The sequence below is a fragment of the Mastigoproctus giganteus genome, chromosome 11 (assembly GCF_048544385.1).
Source record: "Mastigoproctus giganteus isolate SK-2022 chromosome 11, ASM4854438v1, whole genome shotgun sequence".
In the NCBI taxonomy this organism is placed as follows: domain Eukaryota; kingdom Metazoa; phylum Arthropoda; class Arachnida; order Uropygi; family Thelyphonidae; genus Mastigoproctus; species Mastigoproctus giganteus.
In genome coordinates, this window is record NC_143585.1 from 54,509,722 (window position 1) to 54,534,748 (window position 25,027).

Here is a 25,027-nt window from a genome sequence, read left to right on the forward strand (position 1 = left end):
CATTTGAACAAGTTGTAGTTCCACATGCATTAAAAGGTCAGATTTTGGATGCTTACCACAGTAGTCCCTCCAGTGGCCACTTAGCATTTGACAAAACATTGCAGAAAATAAAACAAAATTTCTTCTCGACAAATATGTACACTGACCTCAAAGGTTATGTCAGCACTTGCCCTTCATGCTTAGAGAGAAGATTGTTTGTTTGTTTGTTATTTGGTTTTTAGGAGCATTAGCAACTAAGGCCATATTGCTCCGGGGATATGCGGTGGTCATTCCCTGACCTTTCCGCATCCTCCGTATTTGGTGGTGACGGGCTCGAACCCCGGTCTAAATCAAGAAGCGTGTGCTACGCACTGCTGCTCCTTCCCACCTGGCTACGGAGGCGCCGAGAGAGAAGAGGATATAATCCAAAGGTGAAAGCAAATCTGATGCGAGTTCCGACAGAGTCATCACCCTCGTACAGAGTAAGTATGGATATTCTTGGACTGCTGCCCACCAGTTTAGATGGGGATAAATACCTATTAATGGTGGCAGATTGCTTCACACGTTATGTAGAAGCAATACCTCTTAAAACACAGAAAGCAGAGGAAATAGCTATAGCTTTTGTAAATCATGTGGTTGCCAGACATGGAATCCCACAAATCTTGTTGATAGACAGGGGGAAGTAATTTTCTATCAACGCTCCTCACAGAAGTTTACCAAAAACTGGGTATTAATTAAGAAGCTTCAAACTACAGCATTCCATCCTCAATGTAATGCTAAAGTGGAACGGTTGAATAAAACTTTGGCAGCAATTTTATCACATGTGGTGAATAATGCACAATCAGATTGGCATATTTGTGTGCCATTAGCAGTAGCAGCATACCATTCGGCTGTGCATTCTGCCACACATGAAACGCCCAATTATTTAATCCACGGAAGAGATATTGTACTACCCCAACACATATGGACCTCCGAAATCTGTCCTACTTATGCTTCTTTGGAGCATTATTCAGAGCAAATGGTAGCAAGGATGCAGCGAACATATGAAATAGTTCAGCAGCACTTGGAACACGCTGCACAATCACAGGAACAATATAGGTCTACCAAAGCCGTGGATAAACAGATTAGGATTGGAAGCATAGTATATCTCTATACTCCAAAAGTTAAACCAGGTAGAACACGCAAGTTGTCACGTCAGAGCAGTGGACCATATCGAGTGATATCGCAAACATCCGAAGTCAACTACCAAATCCAGCACATATATCATCCTAGGGATAAGCAATTAGTTCATGTTGATAGGTTGACTAAGGTAATAGAACGCAAACCATTTCCAGAGCTACGTTTAGAGCCGTCAGAAACCACTACCTCACCTGAACAAACCTCTGAACACACAAAACCAAAAGAGGTATATGTTGAATCAGAGACAGAGGAAGAAGAATGGACTGAACCAATGGACGTTTTCCAGGCTCCAAGTTTGCCCATTTCAATCCCGTTAGCGCATTTAGCAAATAAGGGCCAAAAACAATCAATAACAGTAAAGCAAGATCAACAGACAGTTCCACAGAGTCAAAGGCAAGAAAATAATGTCACTTTGCCAGGCAGAAAACAGCAAGTGCATTCCCAGGCAACGTATCAGTACAATTTACGGAGTAGAAATCACGAGCCCCATTCTATATCAATGCCTGAACGTAAAGAAGTGAAGATACTTCCCCAGTCACAAAATGAGATAACTGCTCCTGAAATAGTTCAAACGACTGACGAAGAAATGAAACATAGCACTCCCTCGGAAGATATAGAAAATAACGTCGAACCTCAGACTCAGCCAGCCCAAATTTGCTCTGAAGAAAGGACAGAAACAGCACCGCCACGCTCTGAAGATCTGAGAATCTACGGTCGACTCGTTCAGTGGGTAACAGAACCTGAACCTCAAGAGAACCAAGAAAGTTCGAACCAACCCACAGGAACCACTGCGTACGATCTCGTGCTGAGATTTATTGATGCATTGAAATTAAAAAAAAAAAAAAACGTTGTCTGCTCCATACACTATGATTATCTTCGTGTTAGCTTATATCACACGAGGTTTATCTATAAGTGATGAAATGTGGCTATAAGTGCTTTGATCTTTTCGAAGCAGGACGTTTATTTTGAGCAGAAAATTAAGAAATCTGATACACAAAGATTATATGCTTAGATTTTTAATGGAAAGGTCGATTTTCCTCCTAAAAATTTCTGTCACCTGAGAGTTCAATTTCACAGGTGGCGATTACTTATTCAAAAGGAGTTCGAGGTTCAAGACTGATAGTTTTTTTTTCTTATGCTATGCAGGTTAAGAACCTTAACAAGGTCGTTCGGAATGAAGATTAGTTCGAGAGGAGCACTGATGATTTTGGTCCACGTGATTTGTGAACTAATCACTCACGCCACCATGGAAATATGTAAAGTTGAGCAAAGGGCCTACTAACTGGCAAACAGAAACAGATTACCTTATCCAATTATTGACAGGATATACTGAGTGGTGCTAGCCCTCTTCAAGGTACCATTCAATGCAGTAATCAGTAATTTGTTTCATCACCATTTTATCAGTATTTTATTGTATTTTGTTATTAATTATGTGTTGAATTATAGGTTATAACACTGCAGTCTAACTTACGTTACTTAAATATTTGGCCTTATGGCTTAATAGGTATATTTTACTCTGAATACCTATATTCTATTTTCTTATTAAATTTCATTTGGTATTTAGGTTCCCTTTGAATACTGTTGAATGAACACTGCATTTTATATATATATATAAAAGATAGGAGGTTATGCTTTTAGTGTGGAGAGAGAACAGCAGGTAGGGTAATCAACCAACAGGTTATATAACATGGAAAGGCAGTCATAAAATAACACTTCAAACCTGCAACACAGAAAGTCAAAAATATTACATTATAAGTATTTAGTGCCGTACTTCAGATGATTTCAACGTTGTTAATGAGGGCCAGCCATCAAAATCAGTCAAAATGCAGCAAAAAGTAAGGCCTCTGTTTCTAACATGAAATATACATAGCATGTGGTAAAAAGATACCAGGTTAATTGTAATGCTAACGTATATAACATGGCTGACCCGACAGAGGCAGAGAAATGATAGATAATAAGCAATATATAGGTAGTAAAAAATTACTACAGATCATTTGAAAGTTTAAATCGCGGGATGGAGCAGATGTTCATGAATTGTACTTACTGATTTTGCAAGGCAGAGAAGTGGGGACGGTCATCCGGTATACTGCCGGGAGAGAAAGAATGCTACGTGCTTGTTTCAATGACTATATGGTATAAAGATTATACTATATAGAAGTATAATCTTCTATATAGTAAGAAGACTATACTTCTTACTATATAGAAGCAACCTCGGGTGCTGGAATGCAGTAAGACGTAAGGGGTTGACGGAGGGATTAAACACAATGAGGCTATGCACCCCAGGATAGGGGAGAAGGCATAACGTACAAAATAGCATGAAAAAGACGCAGAATTTTGTATGAGGCAAAGTCAGTATGTATAGTAGTAAAATAACATCTTGATATTGCTTTCGAAACCTAATCAGACACAAAAAATAAAAGATAGGGATTGAGAACAGTAAAAAGGAGTGTGAGGATGACAGGAATTAGCAGTGCTTGGGTAGTCCGGGATCGCTAGCCCGTTCCTGTAGTAGGTCCTACTCTGTGCTAGGAATGGATAGGAAATTGCACTCCCAGAGTGCAATTTCCCATCCATTACTAGCACAGATGGAAAATCGCACTCCCGGATAACTCCTGGGCACTAACTTTATATTCTTCATTCATATACTGTTTACTTTTCTCCAACTAATTCTTTCCACAATCTGGTCTATTAGTTTATACGAGGGCAAGAGTCTCTATTTCTATCCTAATTCCTTACCAGATTTTGCCTCCTGTTAGCTAAACTGCAATATCATTGCCTGTGACCACAACACCCAACATGTACACAAAATGAATGCACACGCCCACACACAAGGAAGATAAATTATCTTCCTTGCTATAATTTTTTTTTCATAATTTCTTTGAGAATTATAAAGAGTGAAATTAAAATTTTCAGGAATAAGTGCTTATAACCGTCATGCATCATTCCTATTCTTCTGCTAAATACTTTGTTTTTACCTAACCTATACATATAAACATAACTTATACATGTTTATTTTCATAATCCAACAATTATATCCAACCCACAATTTGGTGTAGCTCCCATGAAACTGTCTTCTGTTAACAATTACATTATTTAAGCAGCCAGACTATGTAATGTCTTCTGGAAGGCATGCATTTTACATTAATTCATAAATAAAAGAGGTAAGGATCACAAAATGATTATTCAAAGGCATGTCTGATCTGGTTGCTACATCAGCAAACTAAGCTTTCATTTAAAAGTGAATAACTACATGGGTTCCATAATACAAATTAAAATAAATTAAATTAAAACACTGAAGTTTTTTCTTTAGATAGGGATACAGGAAAGGGAAGGAAAAAACAAACATTATCTGTGGAATTCTGCAACATCTAAAGAAGCATTTGTTATTAAAGTTTTGGTTTTATAAAATATTCATTTGCTGGTAATTATTACTTAACATAAATTATATATAGGTTTATTTTCTCAGGGTATAGGTGAAAGCAACTGCCTTACTCCTCCATAGTTTTTCCCAGTCTCAATTATCCTACCTAAACGAAGACACTGGCGTAAAATTCCACCACTTGACACATTTTTTTCTGCTTCAAGTTCACTGAAGCTGAGTGATGATGCAAAAACTAAGACATCTGTCATATTTACAAGCCTCTGAAGAAATGCTACAGCAACTTCAATTGACATTCCCTGAGTTGGCTCAATAACATCTAGTTCATGCTGCAAATATATTAAAATAGTCTGATCAGATCAGGTTAAAGTGAATCTGAAAATAGTCAGTATTTGAAAATGCTTATCAAAACACAGTTAAATCTTCTTACAGTCTTGTTAAATCTTTTGAAACATGTAAGGTAAAAAATTTAAAGACAATAAAAGGAAATACAGTAAACCCCCGCTATTCGCGGGGGTTACGTTCCTGAGAAATGCCACGAATGCCGAAAACGCGAATACTGAGTTATGGCTCCCATAGTAATAAAGGGGTTCCGTTCCAAAGTATATAAGAAAAACTAGTCTAAAATTTTGTCTATGTATTTATTATATGTACCTTCATAATATGACTATGTACATAGACAGTACATAGTGAAATGCAAGCATATGGCATCGAAATGAAAATAAGAAACAATTTAATATTAAATGTAATATTTATTAGAAATTTCAAACAAATCTTTCAAACCAGCGTCTTTGCTAGCTAAAAAATCTATCCCGCCAGTGCTATCACCAGTTTCGCTAAAGCGTTGATAAGGAGTTTTGCGTTTTCACGAATGATGAGTGAATTTAACGGAATTTTATTTTGAGTTCGGTCTTCTATCCACAGATTTAAAGCCTTTTCCATTTTTTCTAATTTAACATCACAAGTTACAGAGCAAATTTTTGAAGCAATTAGCGCGTTTTCACGGACACTACGGGGGATTTTTTCTTCCGATTTTTTGATTGATCGTACCGTTGACTCATTGATTTTATAATGTTTTGCCACTGAGGAGACACTTTCACCATTAGAAATTTTATCTAATAACTCAATTTTATTCGCTAATGTCATCACCTTCTTTGATATTTTCACATTTCTCTTGTTATTCGTAGTCATATTTTTGTAGGGGTTAGAAAGAACTTGTCCACAATCAAGTCACTTTCTTCCGTTAACACACTCGAAAAAGTCTGTTTTACACTGCAAAACGGTAGATTTATCACTTTTGTAAGCATATCAATTTATAAATTTATTCAATTTATAAGCGTATAAATTAAAAGCAAACGACGAAACCTTCCATAACAAGCGCATAACACATATTGAACAAGGATTAGCGAGAAACATCCACGCTCGCGATTTTGTCACCCCTCTCCCCCCACCCACTGAGCGCTGTTTTGACCGGGAAAGATAATTTTAGCCACCCCCATGTTTTTTTATGGCGGAAAATATTCACGGCGCTTTAAAATTCACATTTTTTAGGTTTCATTTTATATTAAATCGGCGATCGCGAATACGCGAAACCGCGAATACAGATACCGCGAATAGCGGGGGTTTACTGTATTATGAAGAAATTGTGATTAAATTATGACAGTATCCTTTATATTTTGAACTTTTCTATGAAAAATTTTTAATCACACCCTACACACTGAGTTATTACTTTAAAAAATATAAACTTTTAATACAATAAAATCAAACTATTACTGAGATATTGTTCGATATCAAATCGAACGATATCTCAGTAATAGTTTGATTTTATTGAAATGTTGTAATTTTATTCTGAATGATATCTTATTATTATTAATGAATTTATAATTTAGAAAAAATAATACAGTGCATTCTGGTTATTTGGGCCACTGGTTAATCGGGGCAGCCGTTTATTTGGGGCAAATCTTAAAAAACAAAAACCAATCGAGAAAATAGCCGGGGTTTACTTCGCTTAATTGGGACAAAATGCCATTTAATCGGGGCAGGAGACCTCAGTACTGGAGATTACCCTGCGATTGTCTCCGACTGTACCACGTAGTTCGGTTGGATTTCTGGAGGTCACACCCATAAAACAATAAAAACAATTAGCAGCCACCTGTTTATTGGGCTTTTCTGTTAGTGCAATCTATCATAAACGGATAGTAAACTCGATCTTATTGAATTTACGATAATACCGACAGCTGGAATTCTGTGGGTTATTATGGTAAAATGTGTTTACACTTCCATGGAATCTTAAATCATATAAAAAAAATAATTTTCAGAATCTTCTCTTCATTTCTATTTTTAAAGCTTTGTAACTCGTTACTCCGTTCTCACTTGCGGCACATATTGTGTTACTTGCAATTTGTGTGTGCCGTGTTTTTTGTTATTGATTGCTTATCTTTTTACTGTTTTAAATTTTAACCCTCACCCACAAATGTCAGTGAACAGAAATGTCAACTAGTTTAGTTAGTATGTACATATTACAGTGCGTATTAATTATTCCGATTTTCACGTATATTCTTCCGAATTTCACGTATCATTTAATTTTTTAATTGGTAAGGTAATAAAGAGTAAATTTGTGCTTAATATCCTATTTTCGCTAATTAGAATCGCTGTTTAATTGGATTAAAATTCAATTCACGAACGTGATTACAATGACCGGCGCTTACTACACATCGTATAGTGAACGGCACTTTACTATGGCGAGTTCGTCATAACGTGATTTGATTGTACGGTGAACTAATTGAAAAGGGGCAGGGGATACGTTGTATTTTAACTATTTACGTGAAACTTCGGATAATTGGGGCAGCCGCTTAATCGGGCCAAAATGCACTAGTCCCGATGTGTCCCAAATAACTGGAATCGACTGTATTTATTAATAACATCTCGTTAATATTAGCAAGGATATTAGTAACGGAAAAACTATGCATAGAAGCAAACTTACAGACGAAAAAAAAAAAAAAAATCTGTCAATCCCTTTGAATAAATGGATGGGCAGATGAAGGCAGAGCATATATTTTTTCCTTTAATCCTTTAAATTTGTTCAAATTACCTACTTCTGCAACATTAGCTGGAAGTTACTCCAAATAATGAATTAGTGATATCTTCCACCAAATGAAGTGCAAATTTTTGTGCATCAATTCTACAGCCATTCGTTTTTAGTTTACTCGACCTTTTTAAAACCCTAAATACTTCCCTCATTCACTGTGCAGATTCCTCCTTTCCAAAATGCTGCAATTTAGAGTATGTAAAGTGTTAAAAATACATCCTTTATGCTCCCAAATAATCTCAGTGAACTTTTCAATACATTTACATCCTTTCTAAGGTGACATTACCAAATATGAATGCGCTAGTCAAGATGCGGCCTAAATCTTGCTTTATATAATGAAATAATTACCTCTTCATTCTACTTGAAAAGGATAGAATACCATGAGCCAGACTAACAGCATTAGCATTAGAATGCCTTATCCTGGAAAAGGCCTCTGAAGTTGGGCAAATTCATATCTTAGCAATAAATAAACTCATACACCAATCATAAGAATTTTACTGTAACTGAAAATTTACAAATTAAAATAAAATTACTACACTATGTATTTACAAAAACTAATATTATAATAAATTAAATTATGTACATTGTGAAAACATTAAAATTGTAATAAAACCTTTGCAATAAAATATACTAAAATAAACCGGATTAAAAGTGATAAATACCTGGAGCTTTCGGAAGCATTGGCTTCCTTCCTCAGCAGTAACAAAACTTCCTGCAACACTTCCTTATATAACAGGCTCACGGTACTTATACATGTGGTTCAGGTGGCACATGGTCTGAACTGGAAGCGGAAACAGCTCAGGAGCGTGTCAAGCAAAACCATTCATCTGTACTTAGGACAATGGTTTCAAACAGAGGATGCATATGCATACCTCCGTCCCTATTCATGATATTGTTATCGGATGAACAGATTCGTAAGCTTTCGAGCCATTTACGGTCCCAGAACCCATGCGCTTGATCCACAATAACCGCATCCTCTGGGGAGATTTGATGCTGCCTCTCCCAAAAATGCTCAGCCACAGAAGACTTGTTGTAATCAGCAGTTTTTATAGCATTTGCATGCTCTCCCAGACGATCCTTGAGCTGTCGTTTTGTCTCGCCCACATAACTTTCCCCACAATCCGGGCATTTTATCCTATATACCACTCCACTACTCAGGTCCTTTGCTATTGGGTATTTTACTTGGGACACAACTGTGTGCAACCTCCGCCCGGGAAGCTGCACACAGCGTGTTTTATAACCACGCAAAATTCTCACTAGATGCTCAGTAACGCCCGGATAGTAAGGAATGTATGCAGTAGCCACAGGAACAAATGGTTCCTGACAGTTGGACTCTGTTCCTCTACTAAATCTGTCTATGATCCTCTGGGGGTATCCGCATTTTCTAAGGTCTGCTGTGACTCGTCTAATTTCACATTCTTTGTCCTCAGAGGTAGTACAGTGTGACCCTGCTGTATCTAGTAGAGCTTTTACCACACTATTCTTATGTTGTCCAGCTTGTGCTGAACTATAATGAGTGTACTGGCCTCTGCACATAGGTTTTTTATACACTGAAGTTTTAAGCCTAGGGCCTATCCTAGAGACCAGTACATCCAAGAATGGAAGGGTACCCCCTGTCTCCACCTCTGAGGTAAATTGTATAAATTGGGAGAAGCTATTAAGCCAATGGAGTGCATCATCCTCTCTCCCCTTCTGGACCACGGTAAAGGTATCATCAACGTACCTCTTCCATTTCTTTATGGAAACTGACATCCACCAAAAACCCTGCCCTCTAACCATGGCCAAATTGGCCACGATGGCACTAATGGGAGATCCCATGGCTGGACCGTGAACCTGTTTGTACATAACACCTTGGTACACCATAGTGGTGCTGGCCAGACAAAGTTCCACACCAGAACAAATATCCTCTACATTTAAAAGTGATCTATTACTCAAAGAGACATCATTACTCAATGCTTTTCTAACACAATATATTCCATGTTTAATTGGAATGCATGTGAATAGTGACACAACATCAAAAGAAATCATGCTCTCATTTTCATTTACAATCAAATCTTTCACAAAACTCACAAATTCTTTGCTGTCTTTTATGACATAGTTGGACTGAACCACTATAGGTGAAATCAATTTAGCCAAGTACCCCGACAAAGCATATGTGGGGCTTCCTATAAATGATACGATGGGTCTGAGAGGGACTTCCGTCTTATGAGTTTTCGGAAGTCCATAGAACCTGGGGAGTTGGCATCCAGTAGCATGTAAGAACCAAAAGGTCTCCCTGGAAACCTTCTCTGCCTTTAACCGAGTCTATACCAGTTTATTAATGCACTGCTCTAGGTCAACCAATGGGTTTCTCTGAGTAACTTTATACGTATTATTGTTCTGTAAAAGGTCCAATGCTTCTTTGTTTCTTCTTTGTTTAGGACAACTGTCGATCTGCCCTTGTCCGCAGGTAAAACCACAATTCCATCGTCTCTTCTCAGTTCATTCAAGGCTTTCCTTTGACTAAAGTTAAGATTCGGAGATACTTTCTTCACCTGGCTCAAAATAACGGCAGACTTCACCCGGATCTCATTAGCTAGGGCCTCCGGTAGCTTGCTGATGGCCCGTTCAATACCCATTGCTATCTCTGCAATGGGAGGTTTGGGAGGTACAAGCGTAAACTTAGGACCTAGATTTAAAACTCCCTCTTGGTCTTCAGTAAGTTGCCTATTACTCAAATTGTGAACAAAACGAGTACTTCTATCATTACTTCATTAGACGTAATGGCTGAGCATTTTTGGGAGAGGCAGCATCAAATCTCCCCGGAGGATGCGGTTATTATGGATCGAGCGCATGGGTTCTGGGACCGTAAATGGCTCGAGAGCTTACGAATCTGTTCATCCGACAACAATATCATGAATAGGGACGGAGGTATGCATATGCATCCTCTGTTTGAAACCATTGTCCTAAGTACAGATGAATGGTTTTGCTTGACACGCTCCCGAGCTGTTTCCGCTTCCGGTTCAGACCATGCGCCGCCTGAACCACGTGTATAAGTACCGTGAGCCTGTTATATAAGGAAGTGTTGGCAAGAGGTTTTGTTACTGCTGAGGAAGGAAGCCGATGCTTCTGAAAGCTCCAGGTTTTTATCGCTTTTAATCCGGTTTATTTTAGTATATTTTATTGCAAGGATTTTTTTTACAGTTTTAATGTTTTCACAATGTACATAATTTAATTTATTATACTATTAGTTTTTGTAAATACATAGTGTAGTAATTTTATTTTAATTTGTAAATTTTCAGTTACAGTAAAATACTTATTCTTATGGTTGGTGTATGAGTTTATTTATTGCTAAGAATGCCTGTCCAACTCAGCCTTAAATTTATTTAGGCTATCAACTTCCACAACAAAAGATGGAAGTCTGTTCTACCAATCAACTACCCGCTGGCTAAAGGCAAATTTCCGCACATCAATTCTGCAACTGCCTTTTCTCAATTTGAAACTGTGCCCCCTCAGGTTCTTAATCTGCGCAAGAGGAAGAATCCCATCAGCATTCAGCTTTCTCAACCCATTTAAGGCCTTATACACCTCAATCAGATCAGCTCGCAGGTGCCTACTCTCCAGACACTATAATTTGCAGAACTTAAGCCTTTCTTGGTAAGAGCACCCCTTTGTTCTCCTCGCCAATTTGGTTGCTCTTCTTTGTACTAATTCTAGCACATTACATCCATCCTAAAATGAAGGCTCCAGACCTGTACACAGTACTCTAGGTGTGGCCTGACCATTGCCTTGTACAACACAATAATCACCTCCCTGTCCCTGCTAGCAAAATTCCTATATATCATTGACAAGACTCCATTGACCTGCCCTGGCAGCCTATCTGCACTGCTCAGCAAACTTCATATTTGACTGCACAATAATCCCCAGGTCTTTTTTCACTTTCCACTTCCCTGAGTGTAGTACCACATAGTTGGTATGTTTCTCTTGGGTTATTGCTACCTATATGCAGTACTTTGCATTTGTCAATGTTAAACTTCAGTTGCCACTTCTCAGCCCATCTGCTCAACTTTTCTAGATCCTGTTGCAGCAGCATACTGTCATTAGTGTCATTAACAACCCTGCCGACCTTCGTATCATCTGCAAACTTGGACATTAAGCACGACATACCTTCATCAATATAATTGATAAATAAACAAAACAACAATGGGTCCAACACCGAACCCTGGGGTTCTCCACTAATAACATTTGTCCACGAAGAGCAGTGTCCATTGATTACCACCTTCTGTCGTCTCCCAATCAACCATCACTTTATCCATTGTAGCTTACCCTTAATGCCATACCTCTCCAATTTGTACAGCAGTCTTCCATGTGCAACAGTATCAAAAGCTTTCTGAAATCCTAGTATATGATATCAAAATTATTTTTGGCATTCAGTTCTTTTGTGACCACATCATAGTATCCAATCAAATTGGTCAGACAAGACCTCCCTTCTACAACCATTCATTTTCAATTTAGCATTAGCAAAGGCACACGAGGCAAGAAAGCAAGCCTTATATAGCATCAGCCAAAAAAAAAAAAAAAAAAAAAAACCCTTATTTCACCCATCCACTCGCTCCAAATGTTTGTCAAGTTCTGCTTGAATCTATTTAAGCTACCAACTTCTACATCAACAGATGGAAGTTTGTTCCAGCAATCAACCACCCACTGGCTAAAGGCAAACTTCCGCACATCTATTCTACAACTGTCTTTCCTCAATTTGAATTTATGCCCTCTCAGGCGATTATTCTGAGCAAGAGGAAGAATCTCATCTGCATTGAGCACACTCAAACCATTCAAAGGTTTATACACCTTAAGCTTATTCGCCCCTATGGTCGTTGTCTGAGAAAGAATAAAGATGCCATTTGCTTTTAGTTTCCTCAACCCTTTTAAAACTCTAAAGACTTCACTCAGTTCACTGTGCAGATTCTTCCTTTCCAAAATGCTGTAATTTACAGTATGTAAAGTGTTAAAAATACATCCTTTATGCTCCCAAATAATCTCATTGAACTTTTCAATACATTTATATCCTTCCTAAAGTGATATTACCAAATACAAATGCACTATTCAAGACATGGCCTAACCAATGCTTTATACAATGGAATAATCACCTCTTCGTTCGTTCTGCTTGCAAAGGATAGAATACCACAAGCCAGACTAAAAGCATACCTGTAAGTTCAGAGAACTTCATGTCAGATTGCAAATTACCTCAGAACTTTCTCATTACCTATTGCCTTGGGTTTAGTGCTACCTAAATGGTATGTTATTTTGGGATATATACTAACAAGTCTGATACAATACCCTGCATTTATCAATTTAAAACAAAAACTAGCATTTTAGTTTGTTGATTATGCTAACATTAATCATAGCAGTGGTTACTAGTTATTGTGTCTTAATAATCTATAAAGCAGATTTTTACATTGTCTTCAAAAATAAAGCTTGCATCTTAATTATCAGTTATTGCACTCATAATTTCTATATTTTCTTTTATAGTTTACTTTTTTAAATTCTTCACTTTTTAAGTCCAATTGCCACCTACAGAAATTTCATACAATATATTGAACTATGAAGTTCATTTTTACCTTGTTCAATACAGGCACCTCAGACTTTTAATAGAGAAAACACAGCAAAAAATTACACAGGACAACACCGAGTTACACCAGAATGAACAGAAAACGAAATGGATTTCCGGGGTAACCAGAGCAACAAGGAAAAAGTGGAAGTGAAAAATTATCCACTTGCAACTGCCAACAGCTCAAATAACAAATAATCTAAACTATTTGACTCCTTATATACAGTGGACCCCCACTTTACAATATTAATCCATTCCAGAGACATCAACTGTATCATAAAAATATCGTAATGTGAACCCAATAACACATTGTTTTTGGCAATTTGTTCCAAGACCTGGAAAGTTGAAATTTTCACTATATAACTAAGTTATTTATCTCTCTAAAAGGTGATTTTTATAATGGAAATTGTACATATTGATTAAAAAAATTTATTAAAACTAATACAGTAAACCCCCGGTATCTGTATTCGCGGTTTCGCGTATTCACGGTCACTGATTTAATATAAAATGAAACCTAAAAAAAATGTGAATTTTAAAGCGCCGTGAACATTTTCCGCCAATAAAAAACATGGGCGTGGCTAAAATTATCTTTCCCTGTAAAAAAGTGCTCAGTGGGTGGGGGGAGAGGGGTGACAAAATTGCGAGCGTGGATGTTTCTCACTAATCCTTTTTCAGTATGTGTTATGCGCTTGTCACGGAAGGTTTCGTTGTTTGCTTTTAATGTATATGCTTATAAATTGAATAAATTTATAAATTGAATAAATTTATCAATTTATAAATTGATATGCTTAAAAGTGATAAATCTACCATTTTGCAGTGTAAAACAGACTTTTTCTAGTGTGTTAATAGAAGAAAGTGACTTTATTGTGGACAAATTCTTTCTAACGCGTACAAAAATATGGCTACGAATAACAAGGGAAATGTGAAAAGATCAAAGAAGGTGATGACATTAGCGAATAAAATTGAGTTATTTGACAAAATTTCTAATGGTGAAAGTGTCTCCTCAGTGGCAAAACATTATAAAATCAGTGAGTCAACGGTACGATCAATCAAAAAATCGGAAGAAAAAATCTGCCGTAGTGTCCGTGAAAACGCGCTAATTGCTTCAAAAATTTGCTCTGTAACTCGAAGTTAAATTAGAAAAAATGGAAAAGGCTTTAAATCTGTCAATAGAAGACCGAACTCAAAATAATATTCCGTTAAGTTCACTCATCATTCGTGAAAGGGCAAAACTCCTTTATCAACACTTTAGCGAAACTGGTGATAGCATTGGCGGGATAAGTTTTTTAGCTAGCAAAGGCGCTGGTTTGAAAGATTTGTTTGAAATTTCTATAAAGATTACATTTAATATTAAATTGTTTCTTATTTTCATTTTGATGCCATATGCTTGCATTTTACAATGTACTGTCTATGTACATAGTCATATTATGAAGGCACATATAATACATACATAGACAAAATTTTAGACTAGTTTTTCTTATATATTTCATACTTTGGAATGGAACCCCTTTATTACTATGGGAAAACTCAGTATTCGCGTTTTCGGTATTCACGGCATTCCTCAGGAACTCAACCCCCCGCGAATAGCGGGGGTTTACTGTATATTGATTAAAGTACAACACAAAAAAAAAATCACTTCAACTAAAAGATTCAAAAAGAAAACAAGCAGCCAACACATTCATAAATGCTGCTATTGGTTAAGAAGAAGGACCAACATGGAAAGCCCATCCCATCATTAAGTGAAATAGGTAGACACCGGTTAGCAGGATCACTGGTTAGTGCAATCAGCCACTTTAATTTCAAAAAACCAATTGAAATCATTAAAATGCACTACACTTTCATCGTTATCATATATTCGGTTATAAGAATCAATTTTGAATGACTGTGATATTTTTCTAAAGCACATTTCTAGAGGCCACTACCATAAAATAATAAAAACAATTTGCAGTTTCTGGTTTATTGGGCTTTTCTGTTAGTGAAATCCATAAATGGGTGATAAACTTGATCTTATAGCATTTGCAATAATACCAATAAATGGAATTCTGTGTGTTTTACGTTATTATGGTGAAATGTTTCTCACCTTCCTCTTCAATCATATAAAACACAAATAAATTTCTAGAATCCTCCCTTCATCGGCAAGTGAGTGCATTGAACCACTGAGGCTAATTATGTGAGCATCACTAATCCAACAACAGATTCCAATCCAACAGAGATTCCATTGGATTGGAAAAGTGCCAATGTATCTCCCATACATAAGGATGGCTCTAAGAGTGAAGTGGGAAATTATTGACCTGTCAGTCTGACTTCAGTGGTAGGGAAAATCATGGAGGCAATGATCAAGGGTGGAATTCAGGATCATTTGTAAAGTTTTTGTAAAGGGAAAATCATGTTTAACAAATCTGGTTCGCTATTTTGAAAGGGTCACTCACAAGCTGGATTTAGGGAATAATTTCAACATTGTTTATTTAGATTTCAACAAAGCTTTTGACTCAGTCCCACATGAGCGGTTGCTTTATAAGCTGGAACAGGTTGAAATCAATGGGAAAATCCTTAGATGGATAGCAGGATGGCTTCAGGGCAGGAGGGTTGTGATAAATGGCTATTCCTCAGATTGAGTTGATGTAAGAAGTGGGGTTTCCCAAGGGTCAGTATTAGGATCACTGTTGTTTTTAATTTTCATAAACAACATCGATGAAGGGATAGAGGGGTGTAATGTCTAAATTTGCAGATGTTAAAATTGGTAGAGTAGTTAATGATCACTGTCAAGCTGAGCTTCTTCAGAGAGACCTAGATAGATTTCAGGAATGGTCAGAAAAATGGCATCTATGCTTTAATCAAACAAAGTGTAAAGTATTACATCTGGGAAACAGTAATCCAAAAATAACTTATTCACTTGGTGGAGTTCAACTAAACCCAGTACTGGAGGAAAGGGACTTGGGTGTTACGATACAGTCAGACATGAAAATCTCTGAGTATTGTAAACAGGTTGCAAGGAAGGCCCATGGTGTCCTATCGATGATCTATCGAACTTTTGCAAGTAGAGATAGGGACGTGATAATCCCATTATATAAGGCTTTTGTTAGACCACACTTAGAATACTGTGTTCGAGTATGGAGACTGCACCTAAAGAAAGACATTGAGCTTCTTGAAAGGGTGCAAGGACGGGTAACTCGTCTGGTGAGATCAGAAAAAGGGCATTCTTATGAAGAAAGACTTCGAATATGTGGGTTGCAGAGTTTGGAAACTAGAAACCATAGAGGAGATTTGGTTGAGGTGTTTAAGGCTCTGAGAGGCATCAGTAAAATGAATGAGGACGAAATTTTCAAGATTATAAATGGTGCTAGAACTAGGGGACATAAATTCAAGTTACGGGGGGAAATATTTAGATTGGACTGCAGGAAGTTTTATTTTAGCCAGTGAGTTATAAATTACTGGAATAAGTTGCCTACATCGGTGGTAGAGGCTGACAGTTTAGGGAAATTCAAAGGTCATATGGATAGTACCGTTGGGTGAGGGAAGCGCATAGGATGATAGGTTTAATTTCCTTTTCTTTTATTAATTATTATTATTTATTTATCATTGTTTTTTTTTTTTTTTTTTTTTTGGCTGGTGCAGCATAAGCCATAGGCTTTCTTGCATCATGCGACCATTACTAATACTAATACTTCATTCCTGCTTTTTAAGCTTCATAAACTGGTTACTCCATATCTCACTTGTGCATAACGTGTTCTTTGTTATTGATTGCTAATCTTTTTTACTGTTATTTTTATTATTATCTACATGGTGCAAGGAAGCCTGAGGTTTATGCTGCACCAGCCGGAAAAAAAATTCCCCGAAGTTACCCTGAGAGAGAGAGAGAGAGAGAGAGAGAGAGAGAGAGAGAGAGAGAGAGAGAGAGAGAGAGAGAGTCAAAAGTAGAAGGGAATCACCAAGAAAGAGAAGAATGATGATATCCAGCTCAGGACCCTGGGTGTGCCAAGCCCGAAGTGGGCCCCTGGGGGTGTTTTAAATTTTACAACCCCCCTTCCCCCAAAATGTCAGTGAACAGAAATATCAACTAGTTAGTATGTACATATTATGGTACATATTAATTAAACAATGTAACTATGTAAGCATAAATTCATTTTTATTTTGCTAACCTGTGGAAATATTCTTCCAAATTTCACGTATCATTTAATTTTGTTAATTGGTAATGTAATAAAGTGCAAATTTGTGATCTTCACTTTTATAAACTGTGAATAATATTCCTCCTAATTTTATCTTATTAGTATCGCCGTTTATAATTAAAATTCAATTGGTAAACATGATCACAATGACCAGCACTTACCACATATCATATAGTGAATAGTATTTTATTATGGAGAGCCCATCATAACCTGATTTAATCATACAACGAACCAATCACAAAACAGGGATCCACTGTACTGTTGTCAGTATAGCCTATTTATCAGCACAAGCCTTATTAAGGCTAAGATATGCCTATTTAGAGATTGCCCAGGAGGCAATGCAGTTTGCATAGAAAGATATATATATGTATATATTAAATCCATTCAGTCCACATGAATTACTACTTGATTAATTAACATGGACAAGGGATGTGATCTGATAGTTAAAAAAAAAAAGGGGGATGATTATTGGGTACCAGTTGAGGCATGGCTGTTTATGAAAACTGTGAACCTTGTGGGCTCTTCACAGAGTGCTGTAGTTAAGATGGTCCAAAATGGATGAATAGCAGACAGAGCACTAGTTGCTGGGCCAATGGTAGGTACCCACACCTCACCAATGGTTGTGGTGAATGTAATCTGTCTCACTTTGTTTGTTTGTTTGTTTGTTATTTGGTTTTTAGGAGCATTAGCAACTAAGACCATATTGCTCCGGGGATATGCGGTGGTCATTCCCTGACCTTTCTGCATCCTCTGTATTTGGTGTGCACGGGATCGAACCCCGGTCTAATCAAGAAGCGTGTGCTACGCACTGGTGCTCCTGCCCACCGTCTCACTTTGTGTGAGGTAATAGACGTAAAATGGAGGAATGGCTGACCATGGACTTTATACTGCACAGATAGTACACTAGTTATAATCAACCTTCTATCCACACTGGGTCGAAAAGGTCCACACTTGAATCCCATAAGTGAAGTAAAGGACCTGTTCGCTTTTTTACTCTGTGGCTGGGTTAGTTGGTGTTGAGCATGGAAGAAAAGTCCCCCCTCCTCAGGGGTTCATCCAAGAAAAGAGGCAAATCAACAAGAAAACACAGATTTATGGATATACCAACATAGACAAATTAAATTATTCTCAGATAGCCTAACATAACAGGTGGGGTCCCCCCTTTGTCCATGGACTTTAACCAGGCGATGGCCAGCAGTATTTCCAAAACAACAATTCAAAGAACCCTCCTCAAGAGTAGGCACTTGGTCAAGGAACCCATGCTTACAGCCACCCATAGCCAACTGCACCTAAAGTTGCATCTGAACAGCATCATTATATCCCATTCATAACTGTGAAATGTCTTTTCTGATGCTTTTTCTACACTGAAACTTACCATAACTAAATGTTCTTTTCTGGTTCTTTTCTTAAATAATCATGTGAAAGCATTGCAGATGTTTGCCTTAACTTTTATCATCGTGTCCACGGCACATCATAGTAACTCAGCAAACAGAGCACAGCCTACATGTTGAGTAATAAATAGATGAGGAGATATGGTGACAAACTGCAGAGAGGAATCACTCCAATATCCTGGTCCAACAGAAACAGACAGGGAAGTGACAGCAGTGTTTTGTATAGGGGATATTTTCTTAGAAATCTCCTGTTACTGTCTTCCCAAGTGACACACACACACACACACAGGTGTGTTTCAGCAGGATAATGCATCCTGCCACATTAACAATATTAAACAAATTAGTATTAGTAGTGGCAAACGATGCAAGAAAGCAAGCATGTAGAGCATAAGCAAAAAAAAAACCAACATTGCTTGTCCATTCCCTAAAATAGTTTGTCTAGTTCTTTCTTGAATTTATTCAAACTGCTTACTTCCACAATATCATTAATAAACACATTCCAGGTTTATTTTGAAAAACCATTTTGAAAAGAACAGAACAAGGACAGACACTGGCAATAGGTTCATTAAAAAGAGGTCATGCCTGACCTCTCTTAAATTTCAATATATAATCATGTGAAGAATTATAGCTGAAGTTGTTGTACCCTTCAATAATGTAGTCATTAAACAGTCGGACGCAGGCAACAATTTTGATATATCTAGACTTCGGTAAAACTTTTGATACTATCCCTCATACTGTGGCCTTCTATTTATATAGCAGCCTTCCATGAAGAAGGCTGAATTTGAATTTTGGAAGGAGGTTCTAACAAACGCCTACCTGCTGGCTGAAGGCAATCCTCCACAAATCTATCCTATACTATTCTTCCTAAGTTTCAATTTATGCCCCTTCATGGGTGTGTAGTCTATGAAAGACGAAGAATTCCATCAGCATCGAGATTTCTCAATCCATTCAAAGCCAATTTTCTCAATGCCTAGTCTCCACGTTCTGCAGAACTGAAGACCACCCTTTTGTTCCCCTCATCAACCATGTTACACTTCTCGGCACTTGTTCCAGCAAATCTACATCCTTCCTAGAATGTAGATTTGTTGGAATGGGTGCAGAGAGTCCTCCAGATGTGTATGCAGTACTTAAGATACATCCTAACCAATGCCTTGTACAATGGGATAATTTTTTTTTTATGATGCTATATAAGCAAGCTTATATAGCATCATCAAAAAAAAAAAAAAAATCTCATTTCACACATCCACTCACTCCAAATGTTTGTCAAGTTCTGCCTTCAATCTAGTTAAGCTATGAACTTCTACAACAACAGATGGAAGTTTGTTCCAGCAATCAACCACCCACTGGCTAAAGGTAGATGTGCACTTCTGCACATCTATCTTACAACTGTCTTTCCTCAATTTGAATTTATGCCCTCAGGCGATTATTCTGAGCAAGAGGAAGAATCACATCAGCATTGAGCATGCTCAAACCATTCAAGGCTTTATACACCTCAGTCAGATCACCTCGCAGGTGCCTAGTCTCCAGACACTATAATTTGCAAAACAAGCCTTTCTTCGTAACAGCAACCCTTTGTTCCATTCACTAATCGTGTTGCCCTGTACTCGTTCCAACAGCTCCACAGACTTCTTAAAATGAGGCCTCCAGACCTGTATACAGTACTCAAGGTGTGGCCTTACCATTGCCTTATACAAGGGGATAATCACCTCCTTATCACTGCTAGAAAAATTCCTGTATATCATTGACAAGAGACCATGAGCTACTCTTGCAGACGGTCTGCACTGCTCAGAAAACTTCATATCTGCCTGCACAATTAATGCCGAATTCACCAGATATGAAGCCAAAAGAACACCTCTTCGATTAGGTGGGAACACAGTTCTAGTGTTTGGATTCTCCCCCACAGACTATCTTAGATCAAAGGGAGGTATGGCATACCATGTTACAACATACCTCCTGCAACCTTCAGAAGCCTTAGAGAGTCCATACCTCACTATAAACAGTACTGAAAGGAAGAAGAGGACATACCCACTATTAGGTATGTGGTCATAAGGTTTTGACTGGATTACAGTGCAACTGTATCCAGTCAAAACCTTATGACCACATACCTAATAGTGGGTATGTCCTCTTCTTCCTTCCAGTTAAATATTCAATTAAATATTTTAGCATTAAAGACTTCTCTTTTAGTATTAGTAGGTGACAAAGAATGCAAGAATGGTAGATGCCCTTGAAGAAATTAATATGAGGGGCCCGTCAAGCTCTCAGCTGCCCAACTCAATGCCAGAGCTTACTCCTGGACATCAGGCAACACAGCAGCAACCTCCAAGGCAGAATGCGCTGGTCCCACATGAGTTAGTTCTCGTCGGTGACTATTGTCAGGGAGACGGGGAATATATTGTATAAAAAAGATAGATGGAATAGGACCAGGGTATGTCTGCAAGGGGCAAAAGTTGATGATATTGTAAAGCATATATCTTTTAAGGGCACAAAGGGTGATATTGTTGTACACGTCGGCACCAATGACATTAAGAGTAGGAGATCTGCAGATTTACTTAACAAGTACAGGTCAATGTTGCAAAAAAGTCGTGAATTAGGGTTAAATTTGAAAGTGTCTGCAATTCTGCCCAGACATGATAGGAGGAAGTACATGATGAGAGCCTTGTCGATCAATTCGGCCCTGGAAAGATTGTGCAAGGCAGGCTCAAGGGGTAGAATTTTTTTTCAGCCTGGTCTGTACTTGTTAACAGGAGAGACTATTTATACAGAGATGGGATACCCTTAAATAGAAAGGGTGCAGGAATATTTGCTGATGCTATCAAGGCAGTGTTAGGTGGGTCGGAAAACTGCTAACTTGGCGGGATTCACAGATTAAAGGTTAAAAGTAGCTGCAGGCATATGTGAAGATGATTCTTGCACTACTTCTATTACAATAAGCAGCGGCGTGGAGCGAGGGGTATTGGGGGTTTCAGGGACTGATGGTAGTCATCGTGAAACAGGTGGGTATATAGGATGCGTTAGGGTAACTAATAATAAGAATAGGTACATGTATACTTGCATGTATACCAATGCTAGAAGTATAGTAAATAAATTTGATGAATTTGAAGTGTTGGTCAAGACATCAAAGGCGGATACTGTTCGGATAGCAGAGACATGGTGTCACACAGGAATGCAGAACTGGAATTTGGTGAGTACAATGTGTACAGAAAGGATAGACAGCATAGGAAGGGAGGAGGTGTTATGCTGTTAATTAAGAAAAACATAAAATCAAAAGAAGTGCATCCAGTTGATATAGATGAACAGTGCACCGTTGAGTCAGTTTCGTGTGACATAAGCATTGCAAAAGCAAAAATAAGAGTAGGAGTGTGTTATAGGCCTAATGACTCGGATGAGTACAATGAACAATTGTACAGAGAAATAGAGTGGGCTAGTAAATCAGAATGTCTTATAATGGGGGATTTTAACTTCCCAGATATAGATTGGAACTTATGGGTTGTTTTCTGCAGCAGCATGTTCGAGAGGCAACAAGAGAGGGTAATACTCTTGATCTGGTTATCAGCAGTGATCATTCGTGTATTAAGAATTTGTAGATAAAGGAACCATTAGGTGGCAGTGATCAGTGTACTGATGTGGGATTTACTTAAAGATATAATTACCATCGGAGGTAAAGGAAGAGGTTTTTGCTTCCGTAAAGGTAACTTTAGTGGTCTCGAACAGTTTTTAAATTCTGTACAGTGGGGACCAACTGATGATTTTACCAACAGCAAATTCTAAGTGGGAAGCATTGAAGAAATTAATAGTGGAAGCTACTAAACGTTTCATACCTATTAATAAATACTGTTCAAGGCCTAAATGGTTGCCAAATGAACTAATGAGACTCGTGGCGGAGAAGAAAAATGCATGGGATGCATATAAATTATCAGGTGACACAGAAGCCTATGATGTATATAAGCTAGTCTGTAATCAAGTCACAAAGGAGGTTAGGCAGGCGAAGACAGACCATGAGAAATCTTTGGCAAAGGATGCTAAGAAAAACAGCAAGGATTTTTTTTACTTATATAAACTCTAAAAGGAAGGGGATGAATCTGATTGGTCCAATTGATATCGATGATGCGACTGTTGATGATCCTGCTCAAATAGCAAACAAACTAAATGAGTATTTTGCATCTACATTCACACATGAGGGGTTAAGGTTTGAAAATGCCACAAGGTTATCGAATTGTAACAGGGTGCTTAATGATTTTGTAATAACTGAGAACAAAGTGGAGAAGAAATTGTTGAAGTTAAACATAAGAAAGGCACCTGGGGTGAATGGGATCTATCCAGTTATATTAAACGAGGCGGCAAAGGAAGTAAGCAAACCCTTATCCATAATTATGAGAGCACCTTGGACTCAGGGGAGGTCCCCACGGACTGGAGATGTGCAAATGTGTCCCCAATTCACAAAGGGAGATACGAGTAATTACAGACCAGTTAGTTTAACTTCTGTTCCGGGTAAAATAATGGAGTGTGTTAAAGATGCATTGCAGGATCATCTAGACAAGACTGCAGCAATAATTCAGACACAGCATGGGTTTGTTAAGGGAAAGTCTTGTCCGACAAATTTGATTGGTTATTATGATGTGGTTACAAAGGAACTGGATGCAAAAAATAATTTTGATATCATATACTTGGATTTCAGGAAAGCTTTTGACACAGTGTCAACAGTGTCAGGAAAGCTTTTGACACTGTTGTGCATGGAAGACTACTGTACAAATTGGAGCAGAATGGTATTAAGGGTAAGTTACTACAATGGATAAAAGGATAGTTGAGTGGGAGAAGACAGAGGGTGGTAATCAATGGGTGCTGCTCTTCGTGGACTAATGTTATTAGTGGAGTCCCACAGGGTTCAGTGTTGGGTCCACTGTTGTTTTGTATATTTATCAATGATATTGATGAAGGTATATCAGGCTTAGCATCGAAGTTTGCAGATGATACAAAGGTTGGCACGGTTGTTAATGACAATAATGGCAGTGTGTTACTGCAACAGGATCTAGAAAATTTGGGCAGATGGTCTGAGAAGTGGAGACTGAAGTTTCAACATTGACAAATGCAACGTACTGCATATGGGTTGAAGTAACTCCAGAGAAACATACCAACTAGGTGGTACTACACTAAAGGAAGTTGAAAATGAAAAAGACTTGGGAGTAATTATACAGTCAGATATGAAGTTTTCTGAGCAATGGAGACAGGCTGCCAGGGCAGTTCATGGGGTGTTGTCAATGATATACAGGAATTTTGTTAGCAGGGAAAAGGAGGTGACTGTCCCTCTGTATAAGGCAATGGTCAGGCCACGCCTTGAGTACTGTGTGCAGGTCTAGAGGCCTCATTTTAAGAAGGATGTAGATTTGCTTGAAGGGATCCTTTTACCAGGAGAGGCTTAAGTTCTGCAAATTGCAGCAGCTGGAGACCAGGCACCTGCGAGGTGATCTGATTGAGGTGTATAAGGCCTGAATAATTTGAGCACACTGAATTCTGATGGGATTCTTCCACTTGTTCAGATTACGAACCTAAGGGGCATAAATTTAAATTGAGGAAGGACAGATGTAGAATAGATGTGTGGAAATTTGCCTTTAGCCAGTGGGTGGTTAATTGCTGGAACAAACTTCCATCTGTCATTGTGGAAGTTGATAGGTTAAATAAATTTAAGGAGGAACTGGAGAAATATTTAGAGGGGATTGTTTTGTATTTTTTTTTTTTTTCCCTTTTTTACTGATGCTGCATAAGCTCATATACACTTGCTTTCTTGCATCACATGCTACTACTACTTCTACTACTACCATGACAGAAATGTGGGTAAGCTACTACAAAAAAAGATCTAGAAAAACTAGGCAGTAGGCTGAGAAGTGGAAATTGAGTTTTAAATGCAAAAAATTGCAGAACTGCATTTCAGTAGCAGTAATCCAAGAATAACATATCAATTAGTTGGTGTGCTCTCCACTATCCAATGTAGTGTAGAAATGAAAAAGCTCTTATCACAGCTCATGGAGTTTGTCAGTGATATAGAGGAATTTTGTCAGCAGATAATTACCCTATATAAAACAATGAATAGGTTGTATCTTTATTGCTGCATACATGGTCGAAGACCTTATTTTAGTAAGGATGTAGAAGCATCTGGAATGGGAGCAAAGAAGATCAACAATCAGGGAGCATAAAAGTTGACAGTTTACAAGAAAGACTCAAGTTCTGTAAATTGCAGCACCTCGAAACTAGTATATATCTGAT

At 37.9% G+C, this 25,027-nt stretch overlaps 1 protein-coding gene across 1 annotated transcript in view; it reads right to left on the reverse strand.

Moving 5' to 3' along the window:
• The window catches only part of rg (A kinase anchor protein rugose), a 1,582,765-nt gene that overhangs the window by 964,399 nt on the left and 593,339 nt on the right, over nucleotides 1-25,027 (reverse strand). The window contains exon 29 of the mRNA XM_090384432.1: nucleotides 4,686-4,866. Within this exon, the coding sequence (XP_090240558.1) occupies nucleotides 4,686-4,866 (181 nt within the window). The remainder of the gene's footprint in view (nucleotides 1-4,685; nucleotides 4,867-25,027) is intronic.